The sequence below is a fragment of the Gastrolobium bilobum genome, unplaced genomic scaffold (assembly GCF_033153095.1).
Source record: "Gastrolobium bilobum isolate Gb01-03AN ecotype WA unplaced genomic scaffold, APGP_CSIRO_Gbil_v1 utg10294, whole genome shotgun sequence".
Lineage (NCBI taxonomy): Eukaryota > Viridiplantae > Streptophyta > Magnoliopsida > Fabales > Fabaceae > Gastrolobium > Gastrolobium bilobum.
This window is the reverse complement of record NW_026895601.1, coordinates 120,572-139,225: the sequence shown is the minus strand read 5'-3', so window position 1 is coordinate 139,225 and position 18,654 is coordinate 120,572. Positions and strand designations below refer to the sequence as shown.

The window sequence follows — 18,654 nt, the reverse complement described above, 5'->3', positions numbered from 1 at the left end:
AATGCAGCATAAAAACAGTAAAAAAAGTTTTTACCGTTTTTTATTTAAAATGAAAAAAATTTAAAATAAAAAGATTTACAAAAAAGAAATTAAAAAAAACCAAATTTTTCGTTTTTCCGAAATCATCTCGGTATCTTGATATCTTTTTGTTTGGATATATATATTTTATAATTATGTCTTATAAAGCTGCAATTCTATTATAAGTTATGCTATGAAAATGATGTTGTGTTTTTGGATCATTATGTGCATTGAAAGAAGTGAAATTATAGTCTGATATGCGATAATCCAAAATCTGTAAAGTGTATGAAGTTGTTAGAGCATATTAGTTATCCATTACTTGTTAGTTATTACTATTTATAATTTTGATACTTGGTTATTAAAAATAATTTTCCTTTTTAGATAGGTAAGTGGCTCAACACACATGTTTATTATGTGATATTTTTTTTACTTGCTTATTTATAATTTTGTATCTTGACCTTAAGTAGTAGAAAGTAAAAACTTTACGTTTCGTGTCGTTTCTATGTTTTACGTTTCTACCACCCCTTTCCGTTTCTACGTAGAAACTCGAGTTTGACAATATTGATTATATGTTTACAAGTCATAGTTATTAGATCAAGATAAAATTGACGATTATCAAATAAGGTGTCAAATTTTTTTTTGATACCTATATCCTATGAAGCACTGACACTTCAAAATCTCTGTCGTGTCGTGTCTTATATTTTTTGACACTCACCGACACTTCCCGACACTCCAATACTCGTTACAAAGACTTAAAAAAGGTTCAAAAGTTACGTTGTGTTACATTTTGAGTTTCAATTATTATATTCGTTTGATTATGATTACTATTTTATTGAGTTTAATATAAACATTTAGGATATCTTATGTTTCTTTGCAAAATTGATGAGTATTATAAGTTTAGCTTTATTTATTTTAAATTATTGAATATTAAATGTAATATATACTACATAAATTAAAATATTATATTATATCAAAACGTGTCGAAATTTAACATATTTTAAAATTAACATGTCGAAATATTATGTCGTGTCGTATCTCATATCCCATATCGATGCAACATAGTCTTATATCAAATGATCCTGGCCTTATTTAATATAATTATATCATATAAGAAGATGTTAACTAATTATGAATAAAAAAATAGTACTGATTTTTTTTCTCTTTATCTTGATTTTGTCTCTTTCATCTTTTATCACTATTAATTTGCTCATAAATAATTGAGATGTACAATCAAATTCAACCCGTACGATCTTGACATGAAAATTTATATTACTGGTGCATGTGGTGTGACAGTTCAACAATAGTAAACTAGTAATGACTAATGAGTTAGCTAAGTGGCTAGAGGAGGCGAGGATACACAACAAACAAGAGCCCACAATGCCATGGAATTGTGATTTTCATCAAAACCAGGAAGCGGAAACGCGTTTTAGTTTTAGTTCTATTTTTTTATTTTAACGACGGAGGGTGGAAAACGATCACTGTCATTCATATATTCTATTCTTAAATCTCACGATTATTAATCTTATGAAAGTGATTATGTTAAAGACATTATAAATAGTTTTTTAAATGTAGCTCTATCCCTATTCTCTTGGCTGAATATAGCTGTTGTTGTTTGACATGGACCTTTTGTTCCATTCGTATAAAGTCAAAGTCAACTTCAAGCCAACATTTGTAAGAATAAGAAGTCTTGCATCAAATCTTAACCATTAATTTTATAAATATTAACCGTTAGATGAAGAAAATCAATGGTTAAGATTTGGTGTAAGACTTCTTATTCTTACACCGGTGTAAGTTGATCCTATCCTATATATATATATATATAAGGACAAGATTTTCTTACACCGGTGTAAGAGTTAGAAGTCTTACACTCAATCTTGATCATTGATTCACTTGTATCCAATGGCTCGCATTACTAAAAAATTTGAGCCTTTAGATATAAGTGGGATTAACGGACAAGATTAAACGTGTAACTTACACTGGTGTAAAATAAACCTGATCCATATATATATATATATATATATATATATATATATATATATGAATTTACATTTCTGCAACTGCTGTAAGTGCGTCAATCAAATACTTACCATATATATACTTGAAAACATTAAATGCGGGAAATCATAATCATATAAAAGATTAAGGGTTTTATATATATCATATTGTAAGAAACTTGTAACATCATGTCACTCTCACAAAAAGTGATGGCCCCACCTTGTTTTTTTTTTTTTTTCTTTTTGAGTGGGACCCACATGAAATGTTTTAGAGTAACATGACACTACAAGTTTCCTACAACATGGCATATATAAAACCCAAAGATTAAAAGCATTAAATGTGGAGAATCATAACCATACATCTGTCGTTGCTGTACGTAAAGCTGCTGCAGAAATGATTTTACCTATATATATATGGGGTAGGATATTGTTACACTAATGTAATAATTAGAAGTCTTACACTCAATCTTGACTATTGATCCACTTGCATCTAATGGCTCACATTATTAAAAAAATTGAGTCTTTAGATATAAGTAAAATTAACGGACAAAATTAAAAGTATAACTTACACTGATATAAAATGATCTTAACACTATGTATATATTTTAATTTTCGTGGAACATCTCCTGTGATGAAGTATGAACTAAAAATAATCAACAAAATCAGTTTTAGGTGGGGAAATCTTCTTCGCAACTTACGAAGCATTTTATTTTATAAAACTTGAGTTGTGAGTGGGTGGTTGAATTTGAGTCAAATACTCCAAAACAGTGAACTGTGTTTGGATCGAATCATTCATATCAACTCCTTAAATTATACATAAATGCAATGTGCCTTTTCGTTGAGGTATTTGATCATTAGATTATTGGTTTAATCAATGAATTACTGATTTAATCGCATAACTTAATAAGTATATATAATTTTTTAATTTATATTAAAAAATTATAAATATACTTAAATACTTGTAAAAAAATGATACTAATTCCAAATATTTTAATATGAAAATAAATAAATTACACATCTTTTTTCAATAAAAGACCAATCAAACATATAATACTTATGATATTAGTGCTTCAGGTTCGGTAGATGACATCTTTAATTATAAATCAAATGAAAAATAAAATTCTCTACATATTACATAACCAAAATAATATTAATATTGTAAATACATAAGCTAACCTAAGTAAGTCAACAAGTAACAAATCACTCAAATATTTCAAAAGAAAACAAATCATTTATGTATGAGAATGAAAAATAGAAAAACATCTCTTGATATTTTTTTTTCTTTTTATAAAATAGGATAATCGGACTTTACAAAAATCGGCCAAGTTGTCCCAAATCACATTGGATCATACGAGTTATATTACATGACTACTCCAATATAAAAATCGAAAATTGTATAGCCGGATCGACACGGTTCTTATAACTTTGCATAATTGTATTAACACCACTATACTTGCTTCTTACTCTGCCCCATGTATCAATCCCATACTGTAGTAATTTTTTATTTTTATTTTTCAAAAGAGCTAACTAGTCAAACGAAGTTTCCACACGAGAAAATGACGATTTTGTTCCACTTGGACAATACGTTGAATATTTTAATTTCTGTTTGATTAGGAATTTCATCAAATTAACTTATTGTTAATTTTTTTTTTGTGGTAATCTTTATTGTTAATTTACTTATAAATTATTAACTAAATCAATAATCAAAATGTTTTGTTAGGAGACGGAACCTTCTGCTCATCCTCCTTTTCGCTTTCCACCTTACATATATATAACCCTTGACAACCAGATATTTAAAAAATTAAAATAAAATAATAAATGTGCAATATAGACAAAACTTTGACAAGAAACTTTAAAATAATGTAATGAATCAAAAGACGAAGATTTTACATAAGCAATAAGCAATAAATTATTAAATGATTATAACGTAGTTGAGAGAATTATACTAAATAATAAATAAAGTTGATAACACACACATATATATATATATATATATGGGAGAGATCATTTGACTCCAGAGTAAGATTTCTAAGTCTTACTCCTCATCCTAACCGTTGATTTCCGTCCATCCAACGGTTATAATTTAAAAAGTTATATTAATTAATTAATTATTAATTACACTATAAATGACAATCATTGATTTTCGTCCATCAACGGCTGAGACGATGAGTAAGACTTAAAAATCTTACTCTGGAGTCAAAAGAACCCTTCCCATATATATATATATATATATATGAAAAAGTCACATGACATAAGTTTTCTCTCTTACACACCCTTCGATAACTGTGTCGTCTTTTTCTTTTATTTTTTCAGGTGGTGAAGTCTACTAGTTTGTCTCTATGACATGAGATAACTAACTCCGAGATTAATAAAAATCTATATATATATATATATAAGGAAATGCCACCATTCATTTCTTGTTATATAGTGCCACCAATGAGGTCGCCGAAGCTCCTCCTCTTCGCCGCGGCGGCGCTGCTAACATGCGCCGCACACGTCATGTCCGTTACACTGTGCCCGGCGTGCGGCAACACAACGGTGCCGTTCCCGCTGAGCACAGCCGCCACGTGCGGCGACCCGTTGTACAAAGTCCGGTGCTCATCCTCCGGCACACTCATGTTCGACACGCTGAACAACTCATACACGATCGAATCCATTAACCCGAAAACCCAACGGTTGGTGATCCGACCCGCTTCGTTGATACCCGACACGTGCGTGTCCACCGATAAGGTCGACGGGGGGATACAGCTGAACAATACCCTCCCCTTCAACATCACAAGCTCCAACACCATAGTATACCTCAACTGCACCCTCACGCTTCTCATGTCCCCACTAAACTGTTCCGCCGCCAGCATCTGCAACAACTACATCAACGCCACCGCCTCCGCCGCCGCATGCCAGGCCGGTCCCCTCTGCTGCACCTACCGAACCGGCGGGTCCAGCAACTCCTACATGATTCGTGTTAGAGACTCCGGTTGCAGCGCTTACTCCAGCTTCGTTAACCTGAACCCGGGTCTCCCCGTGAACCGGTGGCCTGAACCGGGTTTGGAGATTCAGTGGCTGTCCCCGAGGGAAACCGTTTGTGGGTCCCAGGCGGATTGTGATTCTGCCACGTCGACTTGTGGGCCCGACCGATCCTCTGCGAATGGGATCAAGAGATGTTTCTGTATCAACGGGCTTGTGTGGGACCCTATTCAAGGGCTGTGCACCAAAAGTGAGTCGTACAGGATCATTTCCCTTTCCTTCTTCTTTTTTTTTTTTTTTTGAGTAAATATCGTTTTCGATCGTTACCAGAATTTAAATTCAAAGTGACTCTAGCAAATAAAGAGACTATTCGTGGTTCTTAAGAAATTTAAGGTGGACTCATTTTAGTTCTTTTGAGGGACTAATATGGGTCTTTTTTGAATTTGTAAGGGACGACAACCATTTTGATTTTTTTTAGAGACCATGGATAGCCTTTATATTTGTTAGGGACTAAAGCAGACATGGTGAAATTTGTTGAGGACAAAAATAGTATTTACTCATTTTTTTTTTAATTTAATTTTCTAATTTGTTGGGAGCGTTGACCAAATTTGGAGATTGGATTTGACTTTTTGATGCAGAAATTATTTGCCAGAACCCTGATGGTTGTGACGACTCAACCAATAGAACAGCATTAATAGCAGGTATTTCTCTTCTGAAATTTTTCTCCTTTCTATTTTAGAAAAAAGGAAAATTAATATGGGTTATGAAATTGTATGATATGAATTATGATTGAGTAATGCTTATTCATTCAAATTTTGTTAATGTGTTAAAGATAGTGATGTTTTCTCATCATTATTAAAGTCCTAGCTTTAATAATGCAGACAAATAGGCCATGTACATGATGAACAAATCCCACATACAACAAAATTTTGAGGAAAGTGGTTTATCATATGAATAATAAGTGGAACTAACGTGCAATATTCCTATTCGGGGTTTTGACTAAAAAAATGCAAATTTAAAAAAAATTCACCTATGTAGTTCGTTGACCAAACGTTTTATCGGACTAATGCAGAAAGACGCGTTTCAGGTGGTTACGTGTTTAGTTGCGCACCTGACACATTCTGACAGATCTGAACACGTCTGTATCAGGTACGTGTCTAAACACGTCTATACCAGGTGCGCGTTTCTGACTGTGACGCGACATGCATCTCTGAATATGACACATCTTGGTATTGTGCTCGTCAGAATTGTCAGAAACACGCACCTGGTACAGACGTGTTCAGACACGTACATGGTACAGATGTGTTCAGATTTGTCAGAAACGCGCATGTGTCAGGTGCTCGACTAAATGTGTAACCACCTGAAACGTGTCTTCCTGCATTAGTCCGCATTAGTCCGGTAAAACGTTTGGTCAACGAACTAAACAGGTGAATTTTTTTGAAATTTACATTTTTTTGGTCAAAAACCCTTCCTATTCTTGAAAGTCTTTGTCAATAATGAAGGTTTTACATAAATTGCAAAGTTGAAAGTTTAAAATTCTGGTTAAAGGTATCCACAAAAACGGTTTTGTAACATATAAAAAAAACCAACTAAAGATATACAATTTTATGTGAATATAGTTCTAATAAACTGCTTTTGTATTTCATCTATTGAGAAAAAAAAAATTCCCTTTTTAATATCTTCCTCGAATGAAAATTTTCTTGTTTTTTCCTATAGAACAATTTTGATGGCCATTCACCAGAATTGTAAATGCTAGTGCCTCTGGCCTCTTTCTGTGTCATGCACTATAGTTTTTAGTTGATCTTCAATCTAACATATAAACTTTGATGCTGATTATTTGCAGGTTTAACATGCGGCATTGCAGCTGCACTCATCCTTGCTACCATTGCAGTTCTGCTCTACAAACGCCACAGACGCATCAAAGAAGCACAAGAACGCCTAGCCAGAGAGCGTGAAGGGATTCTCAATGCCAGTGGTGGTGGCAAAGCTGCTAAACTTTTTAGTGGCAAAGAGATAAAGAAAGCCACAAATGACTTCTCCGGTGACCGTCTCCTCGGTGTTGGTGGCTATGGTGAAGTCTACAAAGGCATTCTTCAAGATGGCACTGTTGTGGCTGTCAAGTGTGCTAAGCTTGGAAACGCCAAAGGCACTGATCAAGTCCTCAATGAGGTTCGCATTTTATGCCAAGTTAACCACCGCAACCTTGTTGGTCTACTTGGTTGCTGTGTGGAATTGGAGCAGCCTATTTTAGTTTATGAGTTCATAGAAAATGGAACTCTTCTTGATCATTTGCAAGGTCAAATGCCTAAGGAGCGTGGCTCAGTTACCTGGAATCATCGCCTTCAAATTGCTTGTGACACAGCTGAAGGTCTTGCTTACCTTCACTTCATGGCTGTGCCTCCTATATATCATAGAGATGTCAAATCCAGCAACATTCTGCTGGATATTAAGCTTAATGCCAAGGTTTCGGATTTTGGGTTATCTAGGTTGGCTCAAACTGATATGAGTCATATCTCTACTTGTGCTCAGGGCACACTTGGGTACCTTGATCCTGAATATTACAGGAACTACCAATTGACTGATAAGAGTGATGTTTACAGTTTTGGGGTGGTGCTACTTGAGCTTTTGACAGCACAGAAGGCAATAGATTTTAATAGGGCACCAGATGATGTGAATTTGGCAGTTTATGTGCAGAGGATGGTGGAAGAAGAAAAGTTGATAGAAGTCATTGATCCAATGTTGAAGAATGGAGCTACCACTATAGAGCTAGACACAATGAAGGCATTGGCATTTCTGGCTTTGGGCTGCTTGGAGGAAAAGAGACAGAATCGACCTTCAATGAAAGAGGTATCTGCGGAGATTGAGTATATCATTACTATTGCCTCGGCAAAGGAGGTGGAGAAGTAGTTTCTTTGGTTGTTATGTTACTAATGGCAGTGTAAAGTTATCTACTTGTCTGATGGTGTTATTTGGGTTTTGTTTGTGCTTATGATTGTATTTGTTGTTGTTAGGCAGTGAGATTTGGAGTTTTAGGCCCTTGTTTTGTAAATGCAAATGTATTACCTTTACTGAATGAAAAGAAAGTTCTGCGGGAAAACACAATTTGCAAACTCAGTTTTATATCCTTGTCCTGCTAAGCTGAAATATCAGATATTCCAAGGTTTTGCAATTGCTTTAATTTCATTTATTTATCTCAACTAATGTAAATAATTATCAATGTTGGATTTCAATTGCATAACCTCAAACACTGGTGGAGCTAGGAAATTTTTTTTATGTCCGCACATTTAGTGTCCCAAATTTTGTGTGTGTGAAGAAAGTTTAAATTAACGCTTGAACCCGCTCATAATCTAATTGCTTCCATAACAAGCTGCAGGCAATAGTTTGACCAATCATTTTCCCCCTAAATCTTACCAATCCTCCAAAACAAATATGAGAATATACTACAGTACATTCATACATTATCATTCTATTTTATAGTGGTGAATAAAAAAGTCAACACTACCTATACAGAAGGCAAGCAAAATCATAGTGCAGGCCTCGTCTCTAAATATTAACTTATTTGAGAATGTCAGACCTGCAATCAATCCTCTCTTTTTATAAAAATGAAAAAGGAAACAAAGGATGAAGAGAGCATGAGAATGGATACGTGATAGGGGAGGAAAAATAAGTTTTTTCTCTAATTAATTTGCGTTGCTACGTTGTTTTAATCATTTTCGTACGTTGTTACGTTGCAAACTAATATAAGAATAAATATCATTTTTGGTCCCTAACAAAAAATTCAGTCCCCATTTTAGTCCATTATAAAAAAAAAATTAGTCACCTGGTTCTTATGAAATTCAAAGTGGACCTATTTTGGTCTTTTTGATGGACTAATGTAGGTCTTTTTTGAATTTGTGAGAGACTACGATTTTAACTAAATTGATCCACTTTAAATTTTTCAGGAACCTTGAAACTAATTTTTTTGTAAAAGACTAAAATAGGGACTATATTTTTTTTAGGGACTTAAATGAGTATTTATTCCTAATATAAATATTGAACCAAAAGACAAATAAGGATCTGCAAAAAAAAAAAAAAAACTAAAATCAGGAAGGTTATAAAAGATCGGAATTTAAATTTGCAAATTTATTTAAATGGAAGTTGGCTTGAACTTGTAAGCGCATTCACAAACTTCCATTTGAATTTTGAAATAGAAAACAACAATTTATTTTGAGGACCCCTGGGTACCAACATTACACTAATGTCACTCTCTCAAAACATAAACCCAATAAACAGAAACATTAAACCAACAATGAAGTTTAATGAAACATTTTACGTAGCTTCTTAGGCACCTAAAGACCATGAGGTGCAGGTGATGGTGGCAGAGTTGGAGCCAGTGTTTGGGGTTGGACTGTAATAACAAGCCTCATCCCAAGAAGGCAGTGAGGGTAAACACCACATAGGTACCATTTTTTTTTCCAGGAGTTGCCAATAAAATACTGTCATCTCCAGTAGTCAATGCTTCGTTTACTGAAGGAATCGTGCAGCTCTCGAATTCAGTTCTATTCATTTTGAACACGTTGTGTTGTCCAACAGTATACTTGAATACTACAAAAAAAATCGGGCATTACTATGAAGCATTCATTCTCCTCTTGCATTAATAATATAACATTAAGAATGTAGGGAACACAATCCACTTATCACCACAAAAGTTTATCACTCTTACAACCAACTTAATTATCGTTCATTTTCACAAATCTAACAGTTATAATTTATATTGAATTAATAATTAATTAATAAGTGTGACATAATAAATGTTATTAATTCCCAATAAATTATAATCATTAGATTGACAAAAATCAACAATGATTAAATTGGTTGTAAGAGTGATATACTTTTTTTATGATAAGTATATCCCTTCCCAACAATTTATACATAATCTTTTAACTTTGTAAGCATTTGTTATGAAAGTTAGAGTGGACACGGTTCGGTTTTTATGTCCATGCGAATCAATTTAGTAGTTTGGTTCGGTGAATTAAATTGATTTTATTTTTTACAAAATGATTTTAATTCAAACTGGTTTTAAGGTAAAAAGATAAAGGCTTTAATGTTTCTACAACATAGATAAGTTATCTATATTCACTTCCAAAATGACGTCATTTTTGGTTGAAAAATTTAAAAATTATAATTAGAAAGACTATTATAACCATGAAATAAATTATAATTACAAAAATACCTTGATTTTCACCTCAAAACGACATTATTTTAGACTTAATGTAAATAACTTAACTACATTGATTATAGAAAAAGTGAACCCAAAGATAAAATATTAGTAATTAAGGAAAATAAAAAGAATCGATTCGATTTTTTTGGGTTTTTGAATCAGTTCGGATAAAATAATTTGGCTCTTAATCTATTATAAAAAAGGGAAAGAATATTGTAACACCAATTAGTGTTACTACCAATCAATTTCACCGTTAGATTGATTATGTTGATCTAACGTTTATACTTATTTCCATCTTTATATGGTTATGATTCCCCATATTTAATACTTTATATTTATTTTCATCTTTGTATGGTTATAATTTTTCATATTTAATGCTTTCACATTAAATATAGGGGTAGGATATTATAACAACCAATTAGTGTTACTAACAATCAATTTCACCATTAGATCGATTATGTTGATCCAACGGTTATATTTATTTTCATCTTTGTATGGTTATGATTCCCCATATGTAATGTGAAAGCATTAAATATGGGAAAATATAATCATACAAAAAGATGGAAATAAATATAAAGTATTAAATATGGAAAATCATAACAATACAAAGATGGAAATATATCCATTGGATCAACATAATCGATCTAACAGTGATATTGATTATAAGAGCATGAAAGCCATGGAAAACAGAGAACGAAGAAGAAGAAATAATTTGCATTGTATTCCAAAATTGTCTCAACTGAATTACACATAAAAGGTGATACTCAAAATATAACCAAGAGAAAAAAACTCTAACAGAATGAGAGTGCTCATCTTGTGCTATATCCGTAAGTAGTGCAAGGTTGTTGCAACCAAAAGTATGAGCTGGCATAAAACAGAAATAAAGAAAAATACTATTAATAAGAAATAAGCATGACACCATGATGTGCTAAAACTCTCCCTCAAGATGGAGAGTGTATATTGAGCACTCCCATCTTGGAAAGAAGTGAAAAAAATAAACCAGGAGATAATGCTTTAGTCAGTATATCCGCAAGTTGCTGGGCAGATGGAACAACAAACGTTTGAAGTCGTCCTTTGATGATTTGCTCCCTCACAATGTGGCAGTCAATATCAATGTGTTTGGTGCGCTCATGAAAGACCGGATTGGCAGCGATATGGAGAGCAGCCTGATTATCACAAAAGAGATGGGCAGGTGTAGGATGTGGCACATGTAAATCTTTCAGCAACATAAACAGCCAGAGAAGTTCACAAGTAACATTGGCCATAGACCTGTATTCGGCCTCAGCAGAAGAACGAGAGACGGTACTCTGTTTCTTTGATTTCCAAGATATAAGCGAATCTCCCAAAAATATGCAATAACCAGTGACAGACCTCCTACTATCAGGGCATGTAGCCCAATCAGAATCAGAGAAGGCATTAAGTTGAACAGATGAATTGGCAGAAAATAAAAGACCTTTTCCAGCAGTGCATTTCAGGTAAGCAAGTATGCGTTGTACAGCCAACATGTGGGGAACCCGAGGTGCGGACATGTATTGGCTGAGTTTATTAACAGCAAAGGACAGATCAGGGCGTGTGATTGTCAAATAGAGCAGCTTGCCAATTATGCGTCTGTAAGAAGTAGGGTCAGAAAGGAGCTCTCCAGAATCAGAAGATAGTTTTAAGTTGGCTTCCATTGGAGTTGATTGAGGCTTGCAACCAAGGGAACCAGAATCTTGTAGAATGTTGAGAATATATTGACGTTGACTAAAAAAAATGCCACGATGAGATCTAGCCACCTCAAGTCCCAAAAAATATTTGAGGGCACCAAGATTCTTCAAACGAAACTTGTTGTTCAAAGAGTCAGTCAAAGTATGCAAAACAGCAGAATCATTAGAAGCAAGGAGTATATCATCAACATAAACCAATATAGCAACAAAATAAGATTCTGTAAACATGGTAAAAAGAGAATGATCCGAAGTAGACTGCTGGAAACCAATTGAAGTTAAGGTGCTGGACAGTTTTGAGAACCATTGTCTGGAGGATTGTTTGAGTCCATAAAGTGATTTTTGGAGTCTTTATACTGCATTGGGAGGAAGAGACTCCCCCTGTTGAGTATAACCCGAAGGCAAAGACATATACACCTCCTCAATGAGGTCACCATGCAAAAAAGCATTATTAACGTCCAATTGGATCAAATGCCAATTATAAATAGCAGCAAGAGAGAGGATAACTCGGACAGTTATAATTTTAGCAACCGGAGAGAAAGTTTCCAAGAAATCTATACCCTCCTGCTGAGAATATCCTTTAGCCACTAAGCGGGCTTTATACCTTTCAAGAGTGCCATTGGAGTTATATTTCACCCTATATACCCATTTGCAACCAATGGGCTTCTTACCATCAGGAAGAGAAACGATTTTCCAAGTGTTATTGTGCTCCAAAGCAGTGATTTCATCAGCCATAGCAGCACATCATTCAGGAAGTTGGGATGCCTCCGAATATGTGGAAGGCTCAAAATGAGAAGACAGTGCATTAACAAAAGCATGATGTGGTGGAGAAAGCTTGGTATAAGAAAGAAAATTAGAGATGGGATGGGCTGTGGATGTGCAAACATAGTCCAATAAGTGAGGAGGTGGTTTTCTGATTCGGGCAGTGAGGGGTGGGTGAGATAAGGCAGCTTCAGTGGTATGTACTGTAGTGGAAGAAGGAATAGGAGTTACCAATGGTGAAGCAGAAGCAAAAGGGAAAATAGATTCATGAAAAACAACATCCCTAGACACAACTATTCGGTTGGTGGCCAGATCAAGTAACTTATATCCTTTGAAACCAGAAGGATAACCAAGGAAAACAGCTGGAAGAGCACGAGCAGAAAATTTGTGCCGTCCACGAAGAAGGGTGGAAGGATAGCAAAGGCAACCAAAACCCTTGAGATGTGAGTAAGTGGGAACCTTGTGGGAAAGTAATTCAAAAGGAGTTTTGTTTTGCAGAAGTGGAGAGGGAGTGTGATTGATAAGATATGCAGCTGTTTGAACACAATCAGTCCAATAGGAAAGAGGGACCTGGGATTGGAAATGCAGAGCTCTAGCAACATTTAAAAGATGCTGGTGTTTTCGTTCCGCAATAGAATTCTGTTGTGGTCTTTCCACACATGAATGAAAAACTTGAATGCCTTTGGTTACAAAAAAGCAGATAAGCTAAATTCAGGGGCATTATCACAACGAATAGCTTTAATGGATTTTTTATATTGAGTAAAAATCAAAGAATGAAATTGAGGAAAGATAACAGAAAATTCATTTTTATTGTGAAGAAAACAAATCCATGTGAACCGAGATGCATCATCAACAATAGTTAGGAAATAACGAAAACCATCCACAGAAATTGGGTTAAAAGGGCCCCAAATATCACAATGCAACAAATCAAAAGTAGAAGAGGAAAGTTGAGGATTCAAAATAAAAGGCAATCTCTTCTGTTTTGCTAGTGGACAGATATTACAATGGAAGGAGGAACATGCAGTATCATTAAAAGATAAAGTATTCTTTAAACGATGCAAAATAGGAAAAGAGAGATGGCCTAGCCTAGAATGCCATAAACTAAAAGAATGCATCGAAACATTTAAGCAGAGGGATGGGGAAACATGATAACTGGGAAAAAGAGATGTAGCATCCAAAACATAGAGGTCACCGAGTCTGTTAGCAATCCCAATCGTCTTCTGAGAGACGCGGTCCTGAAGAGAATAATGAGAAGCAAAAATATGAGCAGTGATGGAAGAATCACGCGTGAGAGCACTAACAGAAAGAAGATTGAAAGAAAACGACTCAACAAGCAAAACATCTTGAAGAATCAGTGAAGAAGAGAGAGTAATTGAACCCTTAGAATTAATTGAAATACATGAACCAGTGGGTAAAGATACGATTGAATTAAAAGGGGAAAGAGGAGAAGTAAATGAAAGAGGGGAGAAAGCAACATGATGTGTTGCCCCCGTATCAATAACCCACGAAGAAGAAGGTGGGGAAGAGGAATACTTACCACTGAAGCTGGCAATGGTGGGAGAAGCGGAGTCCGTCGGTGGTGAAGAAGAGTATGAAGGTGAGGACGGTGATGTAGGGTTCGAATGCAGGAGGGTTAAAAGTTGAGTGTACTGAGAATGGGTCAATTGGGGAAATGAAGAATTAGGGTCATTGGGCCTGGGTGAGGGACCGGTAAATGCCAAATTGGTTTGGGCCGAAACAGGTGAAGGTGGTTTAGTGAATCTGGGCTTATAGCCCGGTGGAAACCCATGGATTTTAAAACATTTTTCCTTGGTATGACCAGAAACATTGCAGTGTGTACAAAATGGGCGGTTGCGGCGAGGAGCGGAGACGGTGGCTGCCATGAGATGAGTCCCTATTGGAGCAGCACCAAGAACACCAGGAGTAGTAATAGCATTCATCAAAGGAGTCTCAGGATGGGTAGGCATTGTGGTAGAGATTTGCCTCTGTCTTTCTTCTTGCAAAATCAATGAGAAAACCTTGGATAAATTGGGTAAAGGCTCCATCAGTAAAACTTGAGCACGGATGGAAGAAAAAGATTCATTAAGCCCCATGAGAAACTGGAGTGCTTGATCCTGTTGCACAGAAGTTGAAAGGGAGCGAAGACCTCCACAAGTACAGGGATGGGTGGGTAGGTAATCGTGAAGCTCATCCCAAAGAATTTTAAGCTTCGTATAGTAACCATTAACATCAAGAGCACCTTGATGAAGAGAAGATATCTGTTGTTTCAACTGAAATATGCGAGGTCCATTTGCCTGATGAAAACGGGCATGGAGATCAGCCCAAAGATCATAAGCTGTGGAGAAATACATCAGGCTGTCCGCAATATCCTTCGAGACAGAATTAAGAATCCATGAAGTGACCATGGAGTTGCATCGAGTCCAAGAAGAAAAAAGAAGATCATTAGCAGTAGGTTGAAGAAGAGAACCATCAACAAATGACAATTTGTTCTTAGCCGTTAAGGCAAGAAACATGGATCGGCGCCAAGAATTATAATTAGGTCCAAGCAGAGAATGAGGAACGAGAATGATGCCTGGATGATCGGCATTTGTAAGGTGGTAGGGACTAGAAACATCCTCCATGATAGGAGAAAGATGAACAACAGAAGAAGAAGCAGAGCTAGCAGCGGGTGGAGGACGATTAGTGTTACCACGCGCCATGAAAGAAGAGAAAACTAAAAAATATCATCTGATACCATATTGATTATCAGAGCATGAAAGCTGGAAAACAGAGAACGAAGAAGAAGAAATAATTTGCATTGTATTCCAAAATTGTCTCAACTGAATTACACATAAGAGGTTATACTCAAAATATAACCAAGAGAAAAAAACTCTAACAGAATGAGAGTGCTCATCTTGTGCTATATCCGTAAGTAGTGCAAGGTTGTTGCAACCAAAAGTATGAGCTGGCATAAAACAGAAATAAAGAAAAATACTATTAATAAGAAATAAGCATGACACCATGATGTGCTAAAAGGTGAAATTAATTGATAGTAACATGGGTTTATTTTTTCTGCAGTCAATGTAAATAAGTTATTCACATTGAGCCCAAAACGACGTTATTTTGGCGTGAAAATCAAAATGTTTTTGTAATTATAATTTTTTTCATGGTTATAATAGTCTTTCCTATTATAATTTTTTAATTTTTTAACCCAAAACGAAGTCATTTTAGGAGTGAATGTAGATAACTTATCTACATTCACTGTTGAAATATTAAAGCCTAATAACATTGATAGTAACACTAATTGGTTGTTACCATATCTTTCCCTTAGCATAAACAAACTATATATAATTGGATGAAGTGAGCTTACCAAGATTGTTGCCAACCATGAAGGTCTTGTTTGCAGCCCAAGTATTGTAATTATACTCTAAATTCCATCCATGATCATCCCCAACTACAAATTCCTTGGACATAGCAATGGATGGGAGGAATATGGTGGCAATGACCACAAGCATGCTAAGTGGTGAAAGAGCCATACAAGAAAAATTTAGTTTCTTTGTTATGACTAAGGGTTAAATGTAGGGCAATCTTAACTTGTTAGTGATGTGGCAATGTTTATGTATGAACATATTTATAGAGCCTGGAAGCGAGGAAGAGAGATTCTATATACTATACTTATTATGTTGGAGACTGCAATACGGACGGTGATGGACGGCATGCCGTAAAGAATAACTTGATTACGAAAGTGTCATGTGTGAGAGACTAAACAACGTCGAGAGTAGGGATGTGCATGGATCGAACCGAACCGAATTGGTTCAAATGGTTCGGTTCGAAAGTGGTTCGGTTCAGAACCGGTTCGGGTTAATCCTCTTTTGAAATGAAAAAAAATCAAAAAATTAAAAAATAAAATTATAAAAATTAATTTGGTTCGTTTTGAAAATGGTTCGGTTCGGTTCTTAAATCGGTTATAAAAACCGGTTCGGTTCTTAAACCGATTCTAAAAATCGGTTTAGTTCATGAACTAATTCTTTAAAAACCGATCGATTCATGAACTGGTTTTTAAAAATTGATTATTTTATGGGGCGGTTTGGTTCGGTTCATGGTTTAGTCTAATTTTTTGGTTATTTTGTATAGTCGAGAGTTTCCACTTTCAATACTTGGCTGGGGGATTGTTTCAGTTTCAATTTGTGTTGTTAAAGTAAGAACATAAGTTACTATATTTTACCTCACCTTTCAATATCTTTATTTTAATTCATAGGACTTTTCGCCCAATGTCTGTATAAATAATATTTGTCTTTTTTTTTTAAACTGATCCTAATTATTTTTTTGAGGAGAATCAGAATCTTCTGGTGTCTCCACGGGTTCGACTTTTTGAGCTGCCTATGGGAGTAATCCAGAGTTCGGGTGCGAGTCCAAGGATTACGGTACTTATGTTCCTCCCCATATAGTGTTGGTGGGATTCGAACCGAGGTTCTCTCCCACCACTCAGTCCCCATGCTACCAACTAGCCACCACAGGATAAATAATATTTGTCTTTCGGTCTTTGGTGAATGGGGAATATGGTTGTCGTCGTCGTTGTTGTTTTTTGTTTATATTTTATTTTTTATTGATGCATATATACTAAAACATGACATGTTGGAATCTATATTGATTTGTTTATGAACGATTGAAATTAACTCACATGATATGTGGAAATCCACATTGATTTGTTTATGGATAATTAAAATTGACTCATATAATATGGTCATATTAAATCATACATGAGATAATTCAATTTATAATAATAAGCAATTAACTACATAAATAAATAAATAATCAACTAAGCAAGTAATTGATGTTGAAAATGATTTTTGTGGGACTGATTTTGTCAAAGGGTCAAAAACTTTTTATTGGAATTTATTCCATTATTAAAATGTACTTGTATACAGGCTACCAAATTTATTTATTTTTTACTTATATACACATGTGTTCCATATATGCATAGAATTATTTAATTAATTATATAATTTTTTTAAACTCTTATGTTACTTTACATAAGTTAAAAAGCAAATTTAATTAATAATTAAAAATATTTTAATGAGGAAGTTGACGGACTATCAGTAATGTGCATTAATTTAAGGCACGTCCATGTCCTTGACACCTAATCATTTGCTAAATACAACATGATTTAAAATATTTAGATTAGAAAAACTTAGGAGAAGTAACATTAATTAATTTATAACATAGCAATTGGAGTGTCAACTTTTTGCCAGAAGAGAAGGTTGCTACTTGCTCTTGCTCGTACTGTACTAAATTCATTGCTGGCACTTGCGCTAAGTTATTCAAATTAAGTGATTCATTATGAAGATTTAGAATTTTTCTTCATTGGAAGAAAATGCATATGAATTGGACTCATCAATGTGCTGCGAAACCAACCAGTTTTCTGACAGCTTAACTACGCCACGTGAAAATTGCGATTCACACATGTGGCTAGAAATGACAATGACTAGGCTCCAATTTAATTCTACCCAAAATCACCCGGTTAATTATGTTTTAAATGGCTCAAATAATAAGAGTAATATGAACTAAATTTGAGATTAACAGAATCTTCAGTGGTGCTTGAAATTTGTATTAACACTACGTTCCTATTTTATTTTTTCGTAATATATAGTTAAAGCATATAAAAGTGTTTTAAAATTGAATAGAAGAAGAATAAAAAATTATTGTTTATAATAGTTGCTTTAACAGCTAGGATTAAATAACGACAATTAAAAAAATTTGATTTCAAATTTATTATTATTTTTAGTGATTCTTTATTTGTAGTCCTATAAATACGATTATAAAAATAATAAATGAAATTAACATGTGGTGCCGTAACTTTTAAATGGATATTTTTTTTATTTTTTTTGGCAAAACACTTCTCCTTTATAGTAGAAGTGATATCTCATGCGACTGAAACATAATTTATGGGTCCCGCCAGTTTTAAAAAATATATAAAAAAGAAAAGGTTTAGCACAGAATTCGATGTTAGTGTAGGAATGATTTCTATTCTCTT

The 18,654-nt window shown here is 34.5% G+C and overlaps 2 protein-coding genes across 2 annotated transcripts; one reads left to right on the top strand and one right to left on the bottom strand.

Annotated features, from left to right (window-relative positions):
• Positions 1–4,448: 4,448 nt before the first annotated feature.
• LOC133283630 (wall-associated receptor kinase-like 20) lies at positions 4,449–7,883 on the top strand. Its single transcript, XM_061480511.1, has 3 exons — positions 4,449–5,226; positions 5,615–5,677; positions 6,820–7,883. Exons 1-3 carry the CDS (start codon positions 4,449–4,451, stop codon positions 7,881–7,883), a joined length of 1,905 nt encoding a protein of 634 aa, XP_061336495.1.
• Positions 7,884–11,117: 3,234 nt separating this feature from the next.
• LOC133283620 (uncharacterized mitochondrial protein AtMg00810-like) lies at positions 11,118–12,110 on the bottom strand. Its single transcript, XM_061480505.1, has one exon. The coding sequence runs from the start codon at positions 12,108–12,110 to the stop codon at positions 11,118–11,120; it is 993 nt and encodes a 330-aa protein (XP_061336489.1).
• Positions 12,111–18,654: the final 6,544 nt, after the last annotated feature.

Coding starts and splice junctions, on each gene's coding strand:
- LOC133283620 (XM_061480505.1), bottom strand. CDS start 12,110: ATGTTTACAGAATCTTATTTTGTTGCTATATTGGTTTATGTTGATGAT.
- LOC133283630 (XM_061480511.1), top strand. CDS start 4,449: ATGAGGTCGCCGAAGCTCCTCCTCTTCGCCGCGGCGGCGCTGCTAACA. Junction 5,227..5,614: donor TCAAGGGCTGTGCACCAAAA/GTGAGTCGTACA, acceptor TTTTTGATGCAG/AAATTATTTGCCAGAACCCT. Junction 5,678..6,819: donor TAGAACAGCATTAATAGCAG/GTATTTCTCTTC, acceptor GATTATTTGCAG/GTTTAACATGCGGCATTGCA.